Source organism: Manduca sexta, chromosome 2 (assembly GCF_014839805.1).
Source record: "Manduca sexta isolate Smith_Timp_Sample1 chromosome 2, JHU_Msex_v1.0, whole genome shotgun sequence".
NCBI lineage: Eukaryota > Metazoa > Arthropoda > Insecta > Lepidoptera > Sphingidae > Manduca > Manduca sexta.
Window position 1 is genome coordinate 2,983,561 of NC_051116.1, and position 22,263 is coordinate 3,005,823.

General features: G+C 35.5%; 2 protein-coding genes across 2 annotated transcripts in view; both read left to right on the forward strand.

Moving 5' to 3' along the window:
* Positions 1 to 22,263, forward strand: part of LOC115454061 (probable ATP-dependent RNA helicase DHX35) — a 61,645-nt gene that overhangs the window by 11,996 nt on the left and 27,386 nt on the right. The window lies entirely within an intron of this gene.
* Positions 1,634 to 21,487, forward strand: LOC115453083 (ceramide phosphoethanolamine synthase). Its single transcript, XM_037436845.1, is given in 2 exon segments — positions 1,634 to 2,248; positions 2,250 to 21,487. Coding segments are annotated over 2 exon segments (1,116 nt in total). The 5' UTR covers positions 1,634 to 2,102; the 3' UTR covers positions 3,220 to 21,487.

Below are 22,263 nucleotides of genomic sequence, written 5' to 3' on the forward strand. Positions count from 1 at the left end.
TGCGTGATACACACAAACATAGAGACTAACAAAAATTCTATAAACTGTTGTTTTGGCTTCTATAGATTGGAAGTAAGAGACGCTTTTTCAATTTCACTTAAATTGCGACATATGTATTAGTGACGTAATTATAGGGCGGCCTGACAAGCAAAATGCCATAGGGATAAGCCCCCGGCTTCTGGGTGCTGTAAATTTTCGTAAACTGTAATGTACTATAAACCTAAACGTTCCTAAATAATTGCACTATCTTTTAGTAAAATTAATAATAATAATAATATCAGCCCTGTATTATATACTTGCCCCCTGCTGAGCACGGGCCTCCTCTACTACTGAGAGGGATTAGGCCTTAGTCCACCACGCTGGCCTAGTGCGGGTTGGTAGACTTCACACACCTTCGAAATTCCTATAGAGAACTTCTCGGATGTGCAGGTTTCCTCACGATGTTTTCCTTCACCGTTAAAGCGAACGATAAATTCACAAAGAATACACACATGATTTTTTAGAAAAGTCAGAGGTGTGTGCCCTTGGGATTTGAACCTGCGGACATTCGTCTCGGCAGTCCGTTCCACACCCAACTAGGCTATCGCCGCTCTTAGTAAAAACCGTACAAAAATTTCTTCAGTAGCTTTTGGGGACTTTGTTGTATAATTGTAAAATGTGGGTGGATATAGTGACTTCCTGCGACCAATACTTCAGTAAGAGACCATGAAGGCTGGAAAATTTTCGAAACGTCGCGCGAAAATTTAATATATTATAGATATAATATAGTTCGTAACGTGTGTTTTAGTAGTTAGATCTTCGTTTTACATACAATGTGAAAATGCTACACCATTGATTTTATAGTTAAAAAAAAATGGACGTAGATACGCAAAAAGGGTCCGGCCCACAAAATGACACTTTTGAAATAGTGAAGATTTAAGTTCAAATCGTATTTTTTGCTCATTGACATTATATTTTATATTTTGTTAATAAAAAGTTCAAATTAACATATTTTGACTTAGATGTTTTTACTAATGGAAAATATAAACTTTACAGGCTAGAACTAATTTGGCATATTTGGCTCATTTTTTACCAGTCCCGGATGTTGAATTTTTTGGAGGCGCGTCAAAATCTGCATAATGCCGCCCCCGACCACCTATATTTTTACCTTTGTCATCATCATTATTTCGCGTCCTGCGTGAAATAATTTATGTCTGTTGTGTTCTGGATGTCTCAGTAGTCAAAGTTTGCATTTGCCGTCCCCTGAATTCGCAGCCCGTTGCATGGGCCCCGGTTTGCCCTCCCATAGATCCGGGGCTGTTTTCGACCATACTGTGGGTTGGATTTTTAGGTATATACTACCAAATATATTTATTACCTATGCAAAATATATAACACTAAAAAAACCTTTAAGACGTGTCGACACAAATGAGTTTTTATTATATTTCATCGGATGTACCTACCGTAATTACATTATTGACATGAATTTACTAATTACCCAAAATGCTGCTCGCTTGATTGATTACCATAAACTGGTTCGACGGGTTTGTCGACAATCAACCTTCGATCATTAACACGAAAAAAAAACAAAAGAACACATTTAAAGTTAATTAAAAAGAAATAAAAGGCAATTAGCGCCAGCCAGTGTCCCACACGCGTTGTTTACTGTCGGGCGTCAGTTTGACAGCGGTTTTGGCGGGAAACGCCCGTCACTTCGATCGGCCGCCAGTCTCGCGCCGTCGACCGTTGCGTACGCATTGCGCTCGCTCTACCCGCCCATGCGGCAACATTACGCGAGATTTATCACCAAAAACGTACCCACGCTTTACAAACTGCCGATGGATGTTGTTCAGTGATCTGTGTACACAAAAACAATTACAATAACAAAGTGCCTTGTAACATATAGCAAACTCGCTGTTTTACAAATGCGATGTGATTTGGAATAAAAACACGCGGATGGTCGAAACGCGTGCAGCATCTTTTTAAAGATTATGGTTTTTATTAATAGTTCATTGCGTATGTTGGTTTAAACCACGCCACGACACCATTTGTCCCAGAAAACGGCATTGTTTACGCGAAGCCATAGAAATACGTCCCTGACTGAAATAAACTTGCATAGCAAAATGATGTGGCCATCATCGCAGGCGAGTAAGGTCCTCACGGTGTTGTTATTCTCCGGTTTAGTGTACTGCATATGCATGGATACGTTCCTGTTTCTCAGAATACAGAATTATAGAATCGATGCATTCGAAAACATTACGGGGAATTTGACGCACGACAACAACAACCGCAAAGAGTTCAATCCGACCGAATTACGAAGATGTCACCTGGATACCGTGCAGTATAAACCCGCTGTGCCACCCCACCGTGAAGGCGTTAATGGTTGATCACATAAACCATTTTATTTACGGCCCTTTGTGTGCCATTGTGGATATAGGGTTGGACATATCGGATAGAATGTTGTTTATAACGCCAAACATGATCTCGTTCTTTCACGTTTTCGTGGCATTCCTCGGCGCGAAACTTCTTACCTGTCAGAGCTTAGCTGCAAGACGATTTGGCATAGTTCTATTCCAGTTAAGAATGTTCCTCGACGATCTAGATGGTCATGTTGCTAGAGAAAGGAAGCACATAAAAGGAGAGAGGTCCGAAGTCGGCACACTAGGGTATTGGGTGGATGGAATATGCGATCTCATCGGCGTAGTGGCCATGATGATTGGGATATTAATCTATTTGAAAAACAACCCACCAAGACGAGGTTATAAAGGGACACCAGTCAGCACGCTTCCTTACCACCAGCTCAAAGAGATCAACTCCACAGAGGACATAGAAAAAGATCATCAAGACAACGGCATATCGTACAAAACTAAAGTCCCTTTCCAAAGGATAGTACAAGTTGTTGGCTTATTTTCTGGACAGATGGTGCTGTCTTCTCTATCTTGGAACAGGTATATAGACATCTACCAAGAGTTGTTGGAGAACTGCACGGAATACGACGTGGTACGGCGCGAGACGATCTTCAAATCTGGCGTGTTTTTCTCGGCTACCGGTCTTTGGAGGATCGTGAACCCCCACAGTTACCTCCATGCGTTATCTCTTGCTGTTTTCTGCGATAAAACCTGGTGTTTCCTCAAGGCCGTCCATTTTACGGGGTACCTTTTCCTCGCAGCTGCAGTGGGGGTTTCGGAGTATTTAGTGGAGAATTTGAAGTCGTATGTGATGGATGGTGATGGTCGATGATCATTGTTCCGAGCTACCAGGGTATGAATAACCTAGGTTGGGGGTGAATGATCCCTCATTGCAGGAGGAATAGCCCAAATATGCTAAGTCTTGGTACTTTAAAACCTACCGACAATAAGTGTTGGATTGCCTTCATAAATGAGCGGTCTTCGTTTTTGGGTAACTCAGCCCGCATCTATCCATCATTCAGGCGTCCTGCACTACGCCTTGGCGTGATCTCCTCAAGTCTAGATAATAATCAGATCGCTAGTGATATTAGTGACTTTGTAAAGACTTAATAGTGTTGAGGTTCGTATACGCATGAACTTGATCGGTTGTAAAGCTAAATTTAAGCGACATTTATTTATCGAAAAGTTTTGCTCGTTGCAAACAAAGAAAACTGCGCTGATTCCAGATATGTATAAGACTCAATATCCCAAAAAATGATGCTTACGATGAGCCTTTCAACCATCGAATTATCGATTAAAGTATCGATAGTTTAAAATTATGTTTATGTACACTGTCTAATAGTTTCATACCAAAAATGTAAACAAATATCTATTTCAATTAATAGCTTTCGCTAGCAACTCCACCCGAGTCACATTCCCACATAAACAAAAAAATAGCATTGAGAAATAATGTACCTTCATATTATCATATTAGTACCTTCAGGTATAAGCCGCGGACAGCGCTGGGCTCCCATGCGCCCGAATTTAATTGTAAAATAGATAAAATCGATCAGGATTATGAAAATAACACACCAGGACCCTTATTCTGTATGATAGTGTAAACGTGTAACGCGGCCGTGTCATGTTATCTTCGAGAAATGTGCGTGGAATGGCATTCTGTAAGCCAAATTTCTATAGTCCTAAACATGATGCGTTGTGTTAAGTGCTTGTTACGCACTGTTAAATAACATGCGGGATAGAGAATAAGGCCCCAGGACCTCGATTCCCTATCTCACACGTTATTTTGACAGTTCGTAACACACACGTAACGCGCCCCATCGCGTTTAAGACAATTGAAATTAGCACAATGTCATTCCATGCTATTTACACGAATATAACGTACTATCGCGTTACATTACACTGTCATCTATACTATTATAAAGAGCAAATGTGTGTAACTATGTTTGCGGGGGATAAACTCTGGAACTACTGAACCGATTTAGATAATTCTTTCACTGATAGGAAGCTACATTACTCCTAAGTGCTATAGGCTAATTTTTATCCCAGAAAATGCTATCATGCGGACGGAGTTGCAGGCAAAAGCTAGTATCTAATAGTCTTCTTTTTAACATTTTCTATAAGACAATATAAAATTGCCTCAATTAGCTATTAAATATATTTATTAAGTACAGATATTTGGTTACATTTTTGGTACAAAGCTTATGAATAAATAACATCGGTTACAGTAACAATTGTTCCTATTATATTTTTCCAAACAAGGTAAACAGTTATATAATATTTATCTGTGAGCTGTCAGAATTATCCGAAAATTCGTCCTATAGTGCATTTTTGTATAAAAAAATAATATAAAATCGACATCGGTTTTCTTACTTTGCTACCAATAAAAATACGGTAAAATATTTATTTGTATCATTGACGTCGTATAATAATCAGTAAATACAAGTAATGAACTTAAATAATTTATTCAAATTAACGAAATATTAAAAATTATATAAATTTCGTAAATTTTTAATTTCAAGAACAAGCAAAAAACTCGGGTATTTCTCTTTTCTGAATCGGTTGAAATGTATAAATTAGGTGCAGTACATTATAAAACAGAACGGTTATGTTGGTTTCACCGGTCTTACAGCCTAATGTCAACACTCGGGAATATAGCATCATCCGAGCGAGCATAAGACCAAGTCCCTAACTCCTGTATACCTCACAGCTACATAGCAACCAAAACCCACGGCCTTCTTCGGCGCATACGGGACGTCCGCTGGGTAAAAGCAGAAGTTAGCCTGCTTTGATGATTAGATAATTTTTTTTTTGTTGAGTCAACTTCTGCGAATTTGTTGCTAAATTAAACTGAGCTTTATAGTCAGCGCATACGGTAGCTTTTGTCATCGTGACGATGATTATCGCACTCTCATGAAACGTCATTAACCGGTGCTTGAAACAAAAGAGGATTACCTTTCGGATTCAATATTTTGCACCGCAAATAATTAAATTTAAATACTGATAATAACTTTACTTGATTTACTGTTTTATCGTTTGCTATGTACAATTTGTCAGTGTCAAAACATTTGATTATTTTAATTGAATAATGTTGGTAGGATATATTTTATATTCGCCCGGATTCCGATCATCTCAAGGTGTTAAAACCGCCATAGTAACTTTAAGAGTGTCGCGTTCCGGGATCAGCTTGGATATATCCGGTACCAACAGGCATAATTGTGTCGACTGTAGAGGGTGTAATCATCTCTCGTCAGTCAATCTATTGGACGTCACTCCACTTACCATCAGGTGCTGAGAGGTCATTTGGCCGTGCACTCATAAAAAAATATATGTTTGAATTGTATGTGAACAAGCTGATTAATACGTTGCGTTTATTTTTAAACGACGCGGTGTTCAATTTATATCGTCTAACTATTTTAAATAAATCTAAACTTTCACCATAATGTACTTATCCTGCTCAGTATAAAATAAGCATTCTTAACCATATTTACATTTTATAAAAATTGTTCCAAAGAATTAAACAGCCTTCAAAAACCACTAAAAAAATATTTAGCCTATATATTTTTGTATCGAATTTTGGAGTCAATGCCTTATTAAAATTAAACATTGTATTGAATATTTGTTTGCGTATTCATCTAAATTGCTAACTAGTGTGATAAAAGTGAAGAGATTTTACACTGCTTAGATATAATGCTTTCTTATGTTTAAGCGAATGTTACACATTAAACTGAAACACGGTTTCCGTCCCCCCGTGACCACGAAGGCTGCAAAGTCTTCGAAACTTCGGGAGAAAATTATAATATAAACCGTGATAAAATTACAAAATTTATTTCACTGTTTGGATAATTAAAATCCGCCTCTAAATAAACATAAATAAATTTTTAACGATAATGCTAAAACCAGTCAAAAACTTGTTTTAGTAATAAAATACCGGATTTCGAGATATTCTCTTAGCAACACGAAATGTCAATGTAATTATTTTTTTTTAAACAACTTTAGCAACTTGATTGACTTGGGACCACTTCGCTTACCATCAGGTTCAGTGGGACAGCTTGTATAATTATTATAAAACAAAGTTCCCTTTCCTCTTTGTCTGTATGTTATCGATTTTCTCAATATCTACTGAACGGATTTTTATGAATTTTGGTATGGAGATAGTTTAAGACCCTGGGAAGGTTATAGGCTACTTCTATCCCGGGAAAATATATAGCGGGACTTTTATCCCGCAAAACTCCTTCACGAGGGCGAAGCCGCGTGCAAAAGCTAGTGTATTATTAAACTTGAATGCAACATTGTACATTGTAGGCGGAAGAAATAAACAAGTTCAGAGACCACTACATCGCTTATGGGGAGAATTCGTTTTTTAGCAATTACGCGCGTTGAAATAGGACTGCTTCGATAGCAGTAAAAGGTTCAATAGATCCACTATTTACCCAAAGGTATCCTTCGATAAAACGCCTGTTATTCCAAAAAGACGGTTTGGCCCTGTAAAAGGAGAAGAACCCTGACCTTGCCTACAAAATGTGTTGCGATTTGCGAATGCGGGTACTAACCTATATGCATCGATGTATATGTACTACGTACTAGATTTGTCGTTCCCAACATTCATTGTGTTCAACTAAATTGAACTGCAATCCATTCAAACTGATTTTAGTATGGTGTCAATATTGATGCTTGTGGTTGTTTACGGAATGGCACTCATAATATAAAAACGCGAGTCTAACTGTAAACCTGGATTTGAATAAAAAATATTAGCCAAATAAGTAAAACTATTTATTGTTCAAGTGAATAAATAGGTTACAACAGTGACGTTTTGGTTGCCATTTAGCTCAGATTTTGAACAAATAGTTTTTATGTTCGTGCCTATAGAATATACGTCTATACCTATTTGCTATTATCAAATATGCAGTTTCAAACAAGCCGGCATAATTGTGTCGACTGATGACGGACAATCATCTCTAGTCGATGCTCTATAGTCTATGCGGAGGACACTTCATTTACGTTTTTTTTATTAGCATTTTATTGCAGTGTTCGTAATGATAATGTTTATATTGGTAGCATTTTACAATTGATAAAGTTAAAATATATTTTACAATTTAAAAAGTTTACGAATATTGTTAACTCATCGAGTTGTAGAATAAAGATATAATATCGCGCATTCGGCTGTGAATAATAAACTTTATAGTTAAAGGCTTCTCGAGCAAACGGCTTTGAGTGATTCGTTGCGTAGTAGGCGGTGTGAGCTATAGGCGGGAATATGCAAGAAAGAATACAGATTATCTCTTGAAAAAAAAAAACAATTATAGTTTTTTTTTTTTATTTTGTATTACAAAAATATTTATTAAATAGTCTATATAATAGTGTTGGTTGTAAATTAAAGTGATGTTTACTTACAGGAGATGCACGGAATCAAAATTAATGACAATTTCGCTATGAAATTAACGAAACAATACGCACATTATTAAACATTGGAACAACTAAAGTAAAGATAAAATATTTCATAAATATTTTTTTTTGCTTTAATATTATAAATTTGGAAGCTTCTAGCAATTTGATTCGTAAGGCATTTATTGAAATCAATTGAAGTCTTATAATATAACGAGCTTTTGCTAAAGCTACGTCCACGGGGAAAAGATTGTCCGGGATAAACATTTACTCGGGATAAAAAGCCTATAGTACTCAAGAATAATGTAGCTATTAGTGAAAAAAAATCAATATCAGCTTAGTAATTCTTGAGATTAGCGCGTTCAAACAAACCCTTCAGCTTTATATATTACTATAGATACGAGATATCGTCGCTGATTTGCCGATTGTCTTTCTCATCGATCAATGTGCAATGTGATCTGCCGAGTACTGTATTTGTGTTTCCGTAAATGTCGCATCTTTTCTAGATTTGTCACTCAAAGATTTTTGTTTTATTGTTCATCCCAGAGTTGTAAAATTATATAGACTGGACATTGGGAAGATTGTCATACAAAATGCGCTTATGGTGCAGCCAATAGTTTACTGGTAATAATATATTCATGCTGTGACAGCCTGTAATTAAAACAGCACTGCAGCAATTACTTACTGTAATGTTACAAATAGTTTTGTTGGTTGTCCAAACAAATAAATAAATAAAATAAAAAATTGCGCTCATGCGATGGTTACTCAATCTGCCACGAAATAGCAAAACAATGTAAAATACTTCATATTTTTTCTGATGTCCAGTCTATAGCTAACTATATGGGTTGATCCACTATTCTTACGTCGTTATATGACATTGTGATAATCGAATCTATAGCTACATACACAAGGCACAAAGTCCAATCGCAAACTCCGAATGAAATTTTGCGAAAAGTTCACAAAAGTTTCTGAGAATTCCCGATTATATGAAGAGTTTATCGACATAACCGTAGATTATATTGATATATTTACACAATTTCGCGATAACTGCATTAATCTTTATAAGAATAAATACAGTGACTATCTGTTCATCTATTAAGTCATATATTTTTATCAAAATGTATTTGATATTACTCACAACTTTACGTGAAAAGTGTTCCGGGATTAAAGTCCCGTTTTACGTTTTCGCGGGATAAAAAATAGGCTGTAGCATTCAGGAGTAATGTAGCTTACTGTTAGTGAAAATATTTCAAAATCGGATTAGTAATTCCTGACATAAGCGCATTCAAACAAACCTCAGCTTTATATATTTCTGCCACACTATGCTTGTAATTATAGGTGTTAGCAGTCTATAAAACCCATCGATATATATGTACTACGTACTAGATTTGTCGTTCCGAACATTCACTGTGTTCAACTGAATTGAACTGCAATCCATTCAAACTGATTTTAGTATGGTCAATAATCACAGCTTGTGGTTGTGTACGGAGTGGCGCTCATGATATAAGAATTCGAGAAGTGTAAACCTGAATTTGAATAAAAAATATTAGTCAAATATGTACAATTATCTATTCAAGTGAATAAATAGGGTATAACAGTGACGTTTTGGTTGCCATTTTAATTCAGATTTTGCACAAATAGTTTATAGGGACGTTCGTGTCTATAGAATATACGTCAATAATAAAACCAAAAACTAAACTTCGTTTCATTTAGATATCACGAAGCGGGAATCCAACCCGCTACCTGTATGAATGTGCAGACTCGTCACCGTTAGACAAGCGTTGCCTAAACCAGTTTCGAACGTATAAGGTCGCGTGCTCGCGGTCCAAGGCTCATTTTTTGTGCGCGCGTTATACCATTTGAATTGACGGCGCTTTTTTCAAACTTGCCTTGATATGCTGTTATAGGATTGATCTTTTTATGGCGGCGTTTGAAGTATTTGCTTATACTAAAGGGCTCAATGGGTAGACTCGTGATGGGATACTAGTTCGATTCTTTATTTGTAATGTTTTGCTTTGAGGGTCGCCGGAGTCCGATGGATGAGGGCGGTCCAGAACCGGTCCCTGTGGCGCTCAATGGGGGAGGACTATGTAAAGCAGAGGACGATTCCCGGCTGAAATGATGAATGTTTTGTTCACGTCGCTTAAGATTTTTCCTAAATAAACTACTACTTTTGATAGTTATACACTGCAGATTTCTTTAGCAAAATATTTTTGAGACTAACCACGTTCACACCCACTAGTAGAACTCCTGTAAGCCAGGATCAGCAGTGGCATTGTCTGACATTGAGTGATGAAGCTCGCCGAGTTTCAGGGAACACTAATCTGTCTTTATTCCGTAACGAAATCAAGTATAAAGATAAGGAGAAGTGGGAAATATTAATTCCACTTCATAGCAAAGCGGAGACAAACTAAGGAGGCATTCTAATATTTTAAACTAGCTTTTGATCTAGGCTTCGTCCGCGTAAATAAGTTTTCCAGTATAAAAGTCCCGCTTTAAATCCTATAACCTTCCCATGGTCCTAAACTATCTCCATACCAAATTTCATGAAAATCCGTTCAGTAGATTTTGAGAAAATCGATCACATACAGACAGACAGAAAATGGGACTTTGTTTTATAATATGTATAGATATAGATTAGTAGAAAGTAGCTCCAAACTATGCTTTGTAAGTTTAGGACGGTTATATAATTGTGTAAGGATGTATCTCTTACCAACAGAAGAGCGGCTCATTGTGTTGTTAGTTAAAAAATATGTACAGCCTTACTCATTAACTCAAAACGTACCCGTGTGTAAAGAACATTGTGTTTGCAAACTAGAACCGGTTCAACGCATTCGCCAGTCTACCTACATAAGTTATATCGGAGTTTTTAAACCATTCCGTCATCGCGCACGAGACAAGAATATTTTAAAGCCACATAAAACAGTAGTGTGTCGGCTGACCGTATACAGAGTCATTTTGACATTGCGTTACTAAATGAAACCACATACTCGTCTTCACCTTTGCTGACATTGTTTCAAAAATCATCGATTAATAACTAATATTTTCACCGAAAAATCCTGGTTTTAATTTTCTGATTTTTTTATCATTTTGTAGTTTACTGCGAATATGACGTGTGCGTGAGTGTAATTCTGACTGATATTATGATGTAGCCGCTGCAACGAATTTTCTTAGTGTAGTAGTAGTAGCTTTAGGGCGCGTAAAGTTATAATTCCTTTTTGTTAATATTTATTTTGTTCGAAACTTACAGTTTTTTATTTTACATCTACAGCTCAAGTATTTTATTGTTAAGTGATATTGCCAAGTAGATAAATATGTGGATTCATCTAATAACACGATGTCAAGATGACCCTGTATACATGAAGTTCTTTTTGTTTAAGGAAATATATTTGGATTTCTTACTTCACGGAGATTGAAGGCGGTGCGAAAATGTAGGGGTATATCGCAGTGGTAAAAGGTGAAGTTTTCCAAAAGGGAGCCCGTCACAACATATACTAATAGCCATGAACGCGGTCTACAAATCGTTCTAATGATAATTAGATTCTACATAAATACTACAAGAAGGGAAGGCATTAGGAACTAGATTGTATGGACCGTTTGCCAGTGGTATATCACTACATAGTATAAAACAAAGCCGCTTTCTCTGTCCCTATGTGTGCTTAAATCTTTAAAACTACGCAACGGATTTTGATGCGGTTTTTTTTTTAATAGATAGAGTGAATTAAGAGGAAGGTTTATATGTATAATAACATCCATTAAATAATGGAGAAATACTGTTATTTTGTTATGTTATACCCGTGCGAAGCCAGAGCGGGCCGCTATGTTTTTATATACAACGTTCACAGTTTTTCTGTAGCATTGCACCCGTGCGAAGCCGGGGCAGGTCGTTAGTCGTCTCTATTTATGTGTGAAAACATTACCTCCTTTTGGAAAGTGGAGTGAAATATAAAATTAAATAGGAATTATTATCATTAACTTACCTATGCTAACATTCTAACTAATTATAATTCTAATGATGTGTTTATTTCCTTACTTTCTCTTATATATTTTTATACAATTAAAATGACGAGGACTTCGCTTGCATAATAAAAGCCATGGCAACCCATTAACAACACTACCTAAAACTGAATCATCAAACTTGCATTGAACACGTCATCAGATATTGTTTTTTTTTATTTATTTATTATAAGTTCTACAAAAAAGATAACACATAAACCAATTACTGCTTAAAATAAAAATAAAATATGGTATGAAACAATGTGTATCTTATATCTAAGACACAGCATACATTAAGTATTTAAGAAAAAAATTAAGTAAGATATAATTTTTTTTTAATTAAATGCTCAGGAATGTTACTTGGCGATGGTGTTAAGTGTAAAGAAAAATGTCCACTGGCAAAGGACGAAAGTCGTAATGCCGACCCGATAATTGCTTCTGCACACTCAACTTGAAGGACGAAATAAGTTTTTTTGTATGCGTGCACGTCAAAGTGACCTCACTGCACCTGATGGTAAGTGGGGTCCAATAGAATGTCGACTGACGAGAGATGATTACCCCTCGACAGTCGACACAATTATGCCGGCCTGTTGGAACCAGATGTATACAGGCTGATCTCGAAACGTGACTAATTATGTGGGCTGCTCTGGCGGGTTTTAACATCTGGTGTACAGTGGTCGCTATCCAGGCGGTTATAAAATATATTCTACCATCAGCAAAAGGGGTGGAACGTATGCCGGTTAACTGTTCCACAACTTAATGATGCGACAAAAATACCACAATCACCTTTTGATGCAGACCGGGATAAAATTATTCATCTCTCAAGAAGGCCAAATGTTCATGGGCTCCCTAGATGCCGCATATAGAGTGGGGAGACCACGCGTCGCAGCGTGTCGCTAGTGTTATTTTAAAATACTTTTTTTAAATTCATATAAATTGTGGGACTTAATTATTGACAAATAAAGGTCACATTAAAATGAGAGCAAACTAACTCGATTATCTAAGTGAAATTTTGCAAATACATTTAAAGCTCGTAGAGAGAAAGTGTAAACTGGATTGTAGTTGGATCGGTTCTATCTAGTTCTTTGTGTTGGCCTACTAACATTAAGACTGCCTCTTAAATTGGATTTAATTGTAATTAAAAAGAAAGACCCTCGCCGCGTCTGTCTGAATGTGATAAACTCAAAAATTAACGAACGGATTTTCTTACTGCTTTTACCAATGAACGGATTGATTCGAATAGAGCGTTTGTATTATTTAATGTATTAATGACAGACATTCATTTAGCCCATTATACATACGTATTGCGAGCGTGGTCCACCGCTAGAAGATCCTGGGTTCGAAACCCTGATCGGGCAGTGATGTTTTTGTGTTAAATATCCGCCCAGAGTCTGGAATTAGTTGCCTCACATGGGGATAGGTCATATCACATCATGGGATCAACAACTATGCCTACCCTATCGGAACTAAAGGCGTGATGTTTGTGTTATCCCGAAATCCATAAGCCAGTTTGATCCAGTGAAAGGTACAAACAAATCCGCTGGTAGAAGCTAGTTAATAAATCGATTTTCCACGAATTGTTCATATTTATTTATATAGTATGATGGGATAAAAACACTTGACTCATAAACCATATCTAATACGGCGTCAAACTATTGCTAAGCTTAAAAACATACCTTATTGCATGAATATAAATGATAATATAGATTATCAAGAAATGATAATTTTTTATAATACAATAACCGGATACTATTAAGGTGTTACGATCAATCCCCATGACGCCGCGTGGTAACAATTCATCGTGATATTATGCTAATTGGCTGCCAATATTCAAAATTTTGCTGGTGTTGCCCGTATAGCAACCGTACACAAGTTAGAAACCCGAAATAGCGGCCCATAAAAGTGTGTCGTGTTCCTAAATCCGGTTCAGGCCGCCATAATTGTGTCGACTGTCGTGGGGTAATCATCTCTCGTAAGTTGACGTTCTATTGGACCCCACTCCATTCTATTAGGTGAAGTGGGGACACATATCAGATTTTTTATAGAAATGAATGACTATCCGCCACTTCCTTGATGGTAAGCTATTCGCCTGTCCATGTACAGTAGCAAGACTGCCTCGTCGTTGTAGTTGTAATGCCTACACAGATGGAAGGATGGCCAGCACAGTGGAATATCAAACAATACTTTGTAATTCAAGGTGTTGGATGGTGTTTCTACTGTTTACGGGCGATCCTATCACTTACCATCAGGCGAACGGCAAGCTCGTCTCGTCATTCAAAGCAAAAAATAATGCGGCTTGAGTACGACTACCGCGCTGAGGTATCGGATTCGAATCCCAGATCGGGCTAAACATAATAGAGACTCGGTTTTTCCTTTTAAAAAAAATATTTAGTCACCGAATCTAAAATAACGGTAATCAGTATATAGGTAATTTATTTTTAGTTTTTAGGAGTTTTTGAAGGCGGTTTATTTTTGACCGTTTTGTGTATTTATTCTAGTATATTACCATCTAATTCCGCTATTATTAGTCAAATTAAATGACTGATATTTAGAATATATGGCAAATGTATTCTAATCATAGGAGGTTTTGAAGATACATAAAAGATTCTTATAAAAAATCGTATACATAATTAAATTTGTGTCGCCTCGCGTATCCACAATGAAATCTGAGAAAAAAATCACAGACTCAATGTCTGCCCATTCAAGGTCCCGCCAACGGTCAATACATTGTGTTTGGGCTAAGGAACTTGGCTGTTTTGCGTGTCTACTCACACTTAACACATTATGTGCCTTACCATTACGGAATACAGTTCATTTTCGTTTATATCAGTTAAGATTTATAACCTATCGACCCACGCTGTCGTTAGTACAAATTAATGCGGTAATTGTTATTGTAAGCACGATTTTTGGTAGGATTTTTGACAGATATTGTCATTTTTTTTGTGACACCTTTGTTAAAAAACCGATTACAAAAAAATATACACGATATAAATATAAGGCGTAAAATAAAATTTTGAATTAGGGTTTTGGAATGCGCGCAGTACGCACAACCGTACTGCAGTAAGATACGGATAAACTAAACCCTACACTTATCAGTATAGAAGGTGTGTGCCTAACAATAGAATAATTATACAATTGCTAACATATATATTTTTTATTTCATTTATTTGTGATAAAAATATTGGGTTATCGCATTCAGCCATGGGCCGTGACATTTCAAATGAAAGAGAATTTTGTGATGATTCATTCTTTATCATGAACTGATAGGTCGGAATTTGGACGAATGCGTACGTTAAATATTGAACATTGTGAGCCTTAACGTCTATGTCTTAGGGTGACGAGTGCAGTGAAGTGTCATGTAGTGCATTGTAATATGGTAGTTAAGTAATTAAATAAATATATCAAAAATTTATGTCATCCAAAATCTAATGACTTTGAAATTTGGTGGAATGAGTTGTCAAATAATAGTAATAACAAACTGTGACGTCACCGAGTGTCATCGGCCGTAACGCTGCGTGCGTAGGAAAGAGATAGCACAAGAACCCAACCATGTCCCCGCTTTAACTCGACAATATTTTAAATATGAATAACTTCTTTATTATTTAACCAATATTGACACTAATTTTACAGACTTTTTTTCACATTTGTTGAATGTAATTTTTAATTTAGCACCTTTGAAGGCTTGCTCACACTTTGCCTTTTTAGGCTTTTTTTTTCTTCTACTCTGTGACATCATAGCAACCGCATTACTTTGTAACAAAACAAATTAAATAGAGGATATTTTCAGTTTCGCTGTATTTAATTTATCAATATTATTCTCTGTTACATATAAAATAATGTTCAAAATTAAATAAAGCAAACTACACTATTCTAAGTTCGGCGGGTGTGTCTGTTGGAATGGTCTCGCTTATCATCAGACGAGCGGGTTGCTCGTATTATTATTGATTAATTAAAAAAATATATACTATTTTGTAGCATGCTTCCTTGCCATACGTATATTCCAAGTTTGTTCCTTTAAATATTTTTTTTATTGCTTTGAATAACGAGACGAAATTGTCATTCGCCTGGTAATGCGCGATACGGCCGCCCAAAAACAATAGAAACACCATCCGACACCTTGAATTACAAAATATTGTTTGGTATTTCACTGCGCTCGCCATCCTGAGACATGAGATGTTAAGTCTTATTATGTCCAGTAGTTACACTAGCTACGATGTCCTTCAACCCGGAACACAACAGTGACGACACACTGCTGCTTGACGGCAGAAATAGACATTACAGTGGTACCTACCCAGGCGGACTCACATATGAGAAACTCACCACGAGTGAATTCCTTACATATGTTTAAAATAACAAAATGTTTGTGGAACGCGTGCGCGGAATATACTGATAAAAAATTTGTGGATGTTTAAAAATGGAATGAGTTTCTGTGGCATAGCGGATGCGACTGGTCGAAACAACACGGTTCAATTCTGTTATGACAAATGTTTGACCTGTAAATATTAAAAGTCCACTTAAGGTATAATTGGGGTTAGGATGTATTTTATATCTGCCCGAATATCGACCTACACAAGGTGTTAAACCCATAGTGGCCCATGTGTGTCGCGTTCCGGGATAAGCCAGTGCATATCCGGTTCCAACAGGCATAATTGTGTTGACTGACAAGGCGTAATCATCTCTCGTCAGTCGACGTTCTGATGGACCCCACTCCACTTATTATCAGGCGCAGCGGGGACTATTTGCAATGGCCGTATAAAAAAATTCAGTCCTAGATTTACTAGAACTTGACAATATGCTAATAATTACCCAGGCAATGATACGAGAAACAAACAACATAGCATCACGTCAAGAGCACCTCTTTCTCCTTCATATTGCTTTCTTTGTAAGTCTTTGTAATAAATAATGAATGAATCCCTCCTAGTAGAATTTCGGTAACGGAGATCGGCCAAGTACACAGAAGATATTATAGTGCACAAATGTGCGCAATACACAAGCACTCTCTGTTCCTTCACTCTCATAGTACGGTGAGACGGCAACCCGACATGAGCGGGGAGAGATCACGCGCATGACCAACGGCTTTACGTGCTTAATAAATAATACAATGTTAGTGTAAATACATCGTTATAAAGTGTTAAGTTATAAAATTTATTAACTCATAAAAAATATAAAAAGTCAGTTATTATCGCGTAGTATTACGTTTATTTTACTATTGTTATTTTATGTCCTCATTAGGACGACTTTTCGCTCTATCTTCCTCTTACACTTTCTTTATCCCATTTTTCTTAACTCAATAATTCACTTGACATATACATGTCTGAATTTTAAATGCCATTAATTCTATGGAATCCAATTTTTATTCTGTTTTAATTATTATATCATGCTTTATTTCTTTATTCTTAATAAAAGTACACTTCATACGACATAATATGTGACTAATAGATTTGTGAAACGTCTTGTTTATTGTAACAAAGTATTGACGCGCGATATGTTAGTAATACTTAAAAACTCTAGGCTTCATGTTAAATACTTAAATTTTGAAATAAAACTATTTTTCTGATTTTATCCCGGTTTCTTACATTATTATTTTCTCCCGACGTCTCGAAGACTGCAGCCATAGTCACGGGGGGGCTGAAGTGTTGGTCGTGTAAAAGTCAGTTACAATATGAATACAAAATTGAATATTGCACAATAAAATGCGAGCGTTACAAATGCTGTTTGAAATACTATTCTGTGTGCTTAGAATGCCTAAAAAAAACAAGACTCCGTGTAGTTACACTGTGATTGGTCGAGAGACTACCACGTGACTGACGCATTGCTCTCTCGACCAATCACAAACACCAAATTTAAACATCGAATAACGAGTCGCGGTTTTAGGAACATTCCAAAGAGGCTGTACTCTTTTAAAAACAGAACTAGTTCTTTGAGTATAATTATCATGTTTCATGAATAATAAATATGCCAGTGTCTTGGACTTTACATTTTTGATAGTATTATGCTACACTAAAAATATATATAGAAGGGGAAAGGCTAATTGACGTAAGCAACATTTTTTTGCTACCCTAATTTCATTACATATTTAAAGTTAGCACTTTTTTCTATGTTTTTTTAAACTAGGTAAAATTTTCGATAAAATATTCGCTTAAGCGAATAGAACCAATTATTGAACATCTGACTTAGACTACATAGTTAGTGAATGTTTAAAATGTTATTAAGTAGATACATTGTGCACGGTTACCAGTATTATGGGCAAGTAAATACACTGCACTATATTACTAAAGTTTTAAGTGATTGTTTTTGATTTCTCATAATCTCATCATAGTTTGCATTCTTGATAAATTACAAAAGTTTGATGAATTATTCCAACTTAGGTTTACAAAGAAAATAAACTTAAATTTCTCAATCGACGATGCAGAAATAATACGTCACTGTAGATCACGCGGTCTAAAGTCAAAACAAGTTATTTAAAAAGGTCTAATTAGTTTATCGTGTAACCAAGTAAATAGTTCTTGTCATAGATTAGGTGTACCAAAAAGGAGGTTAAAATAACAATTTAAAACACATTAACTCGCTTCTAATAATTAATAATATTTTTGACTCATTCGTCAAGAGATGTTGGGTTTTCTACTCAGTGTCAGCCCGGAATCTGGAATTTGTGCCTGATATGGCAATGGGCTCGCCCCCTATCACATCATGAGACGGAATACACAAAGTAGGTGCCTTAGTTGCGTCTCTGCCAACCTTTCCGGGATAGAAGCGTGTGTCACTCGTCAATACAAAAATATCAAGGCGCAATGTTTTTTAGATAATTGCTTATAATTACCTCGTTTCTGAAGTTTGAACTTTGAACTGAATAATCAGCTAATTCTTCGGATGTTCCTCATTTTTATGTTACTTACCTACGTGTTTTTATATTTTTATAATAACTAATCACTTAAATTAACTACGTTTTAAAGATTATCAGTAAATTACAGTGTATTTTATGTGCCAGTTTCCAAGACATTGTACCTATAGATTGTATTATATCATGGCTGTAGAAACATAAAAAAGAGTTGCTTCTTTTATAGTCTAATTTAATGCTTTTAAAAGGTGGATAGCGCAGATTTTGCTTATTCTCTTTTAAAAAAAAAATGAAATATATTGCTCCCAAGAATACACTTCTCGAATCCAGATCATTTTTATACGACTGGACAACAAATCGGCTGGTTAAACCGTTATATTATCATCCACTTACCATTCATTAAATATGCGCTATGAATTATGACCAAATATTCGATCAGAGTATTTTTTTTGAAAATTTCGCGACAACTGCTTATTATGGGCGAAGTTCACATCTAAAGTTAACATTAATAGTACAAAAAGATATATAAAATGCTATATACTGATTATAAATCGATGGTGAAAATGATACTTATAAAATATTTTTAACCAAACCTAAATTCTAAATATGACAAATATATTTAAAAATGTAATATTAATAATAGTTTTGTCACTTTCTTCCTTACATTAAATGTTTAAGGAATGAAAGAGAAGAAACAATATTTCAAACGTGTATTTAGCAAAGAGATGTATTACTTACCAAATCTAATCCATTTTAATGACTTAGCACTATTTATTTGTTGTAGTCTTAAAAGACAATTGAGAATTGTATATTTTACGCGAATAAAAAAAGTTTTTTTTATTTAAACAAGGTGTGAATAAAAAAAAATTTGGAAAAAAAATCCGTACAATAGACAATTCTTCAATACTTTTGTTCGGTCTTATATTTGTAACAATTTAGTCCATATTTACATTGTAAAAATAGGAGAAAAAGCTTGTAAAGTGTATGAAAAATGTGTGATATTGTTAACTTTATCAGTCTTACTTATAAACGTATTTTAGCATTAAAGATGGTTAAGAATTGCTTAAATAGCTGTCAAAAACATCAGCGGTTTCCTAGTTTAAACCTTATTAAAAGGCAAGATGGCGGGTTTTAACTTACAGCTGATCGAGGAAATTTGTGTTTGAACTAAACATAGCTTTTTTATTTTTATAAGTAAGACTGTATATATTGCAGTCGTGAAGCTTAACTGTCGTTAATGTAAATAAAAGTTTGTGAAACGTGCCTTTAATTTTTGTAAATATACGACTTATGTAGTTTTATTTGTTATGAATGGATACTGCGTTAACTACCGATTTCTATGAACGATCGCAATCGATTTTTCGATCCATTGATAATGTACCAATCAGAACTAGTACAAGTTTAGCTGGTGGTAGAATATATTATATCCACCCGGATAGCGACCACCGTACGCAAGGTTTTAAAACCCACCATAGTGGCCCACGTAAGTGTGCCGCGTTCCGGGGTCAGCCTGTGTATATCCGGTTCCAACAGGCCGGCATAATTGTGTCGACTGTCGAGGGGTAATCATCTCTCGTCAGTCGACATTCTATTGGACCCCACTCCACTTACCATCAGGTGCAGTGAGGTCACATTGCCATGGCCGTACGAAAAAGGATTTTAAACATGCTTACACTTACTTATTTTGATTGGTTTTGGATCGAAAGTTTGAGATCGTTTGTTGAAAATGGCCGTAGATTGTGAACCAACATTTGATCCAAGTGTGGATGTTAATTTTAAGCTGATATGTATACAAGAACACTTTATAGTAAGGACTTGTACGGAGTCAAAAATATGCGGGTTATTTTTAGTATTTATTATTAATAATCAATAAATTATTCCCTTAGCAACTACATAACCGGCCCAAGACGTAAGACATAAATATAACTTGTTATACGGAGTATTAAAAATAATGTAAGAAATCCCCAAAATCGGATCATTGACATTCTGAAGAGCAAGAATCGTGCGGCCTTCTGTGCTCAATACACGTGGCAATGTGCCAAGATGTGGCCCATTCGAATTGCCTTCAATCTAATTATATTGCTATGGGTAGACGAAAATACGTCCATAATACTAGGGCTTTTCTTTGAATTCTTTTTTTTTTTAGAGATTAGAAGTCATGCAAATAATCTTAGTTTCTTAATGTATAAATTTGTTATAGCGCCATCTCGCGGTGTTTACTTGAACTTAAGTTATACGTAATTTGAAATGTGAATTGTAATTATGTGACTGTTAAAGTAAAATAATTTAATTATTATTATTAAAATAGAATATATGCGTATCTGTGATGTCAGAGTTAAGCTAATAATGTATTTTAGTAGCAATTAGTGTATTTATAATTCACTATTCATTAGGGATTCTTCCCATTTATTATCAGCCACAGCACACAAGTAGCCCACTGCTGTGCAACGCTCTTCTCTAAAGAGAATAAACTACTAAAAATAGGTGATTTGTAAGAACACCATATCAGCCACAGGTAGTCCACTGGTGTACAACGGCCTCCTGTAAAGAGTATAAACTAATCAAAATAATTAATTTGTAAAAATGACAAAAAATCCTTTATTCTGATTGGTCCGATTTTTGCGATGTATCAAAAAAAGTATTGCGTTCGTTTAGTTTTGATACTTGTTATTAGTTGTATAATGTTTTTTTTTTCTTCTTTCTTGACGGTAAGACGAAAATGATTATGTTTAATACATTGATTGCTACTGAAACTTCAAGTTTAAACACTATTGTAATTATTATGTCAATTTCGTTTTTGTTTAAATTAGTTTGGAGAACAAATATGCCATTTTACGAATTTGTTAATAAAGTCCAGATATTTAAAAATAAATGTTATTGAAAACGTTTGTTTCTTCATTTATTAACCTTTAAAAATGTACAATGAAATGCCTTATACTGTTAGGAACTGAAGTGATTTTGATTAAAATAAAAAGAACCGTATTTTAAAATATATTAATTTGAAAATTTATAATACATATAAATAAAACATGATATTCCTGAAATCTGTTACTAAATGTGGATCTATTGTTTCATTAATTCTTCAACAGACCAACATAATTGTGTCGACTGTCGAGGGGTAATCATCTCTCGTCAGTCGATACTCTATTGGACCCACTCCACTTACCATCAGATGCAGTGGAGGCATTTTGCAGTGTCCTTAAAAAAATAAAAAAATAAAAATGCCATTTACATTGTTGATTCCGTGCATCTCTTCCTAAAGTACACATATTAATTTACATCCAACACGATTAGATAGAAAATTTAATAAAGAACATTTTAGTATTTTAAAATGAAGGAAAAATCCTAAAATTGATTTTGAAAGCAATTATTCGTAAATTTGCATATTCCCGGTCGTAACTCGTGTGCCAAAAATGTATTGAAAATTCTCAAGGCCATTTGATTGTCCTAAACTGTTAATATTACTAGCATGGAAACAATATAAAGTTAGACATTGGTTAGGTTAGGTTAGTTTCAAATTTCAATAACAAATGTAGTTCGTATAGTAATTTTATTAGTTTTTTTAACACCGGGGGAAACCCGCGAATGGGATTCTAGAACCCCCGGGCTTAGCGACTGCAGGATCCTAGAGGAAAGTTGGGAGGGGATAGCTGTGAAGGA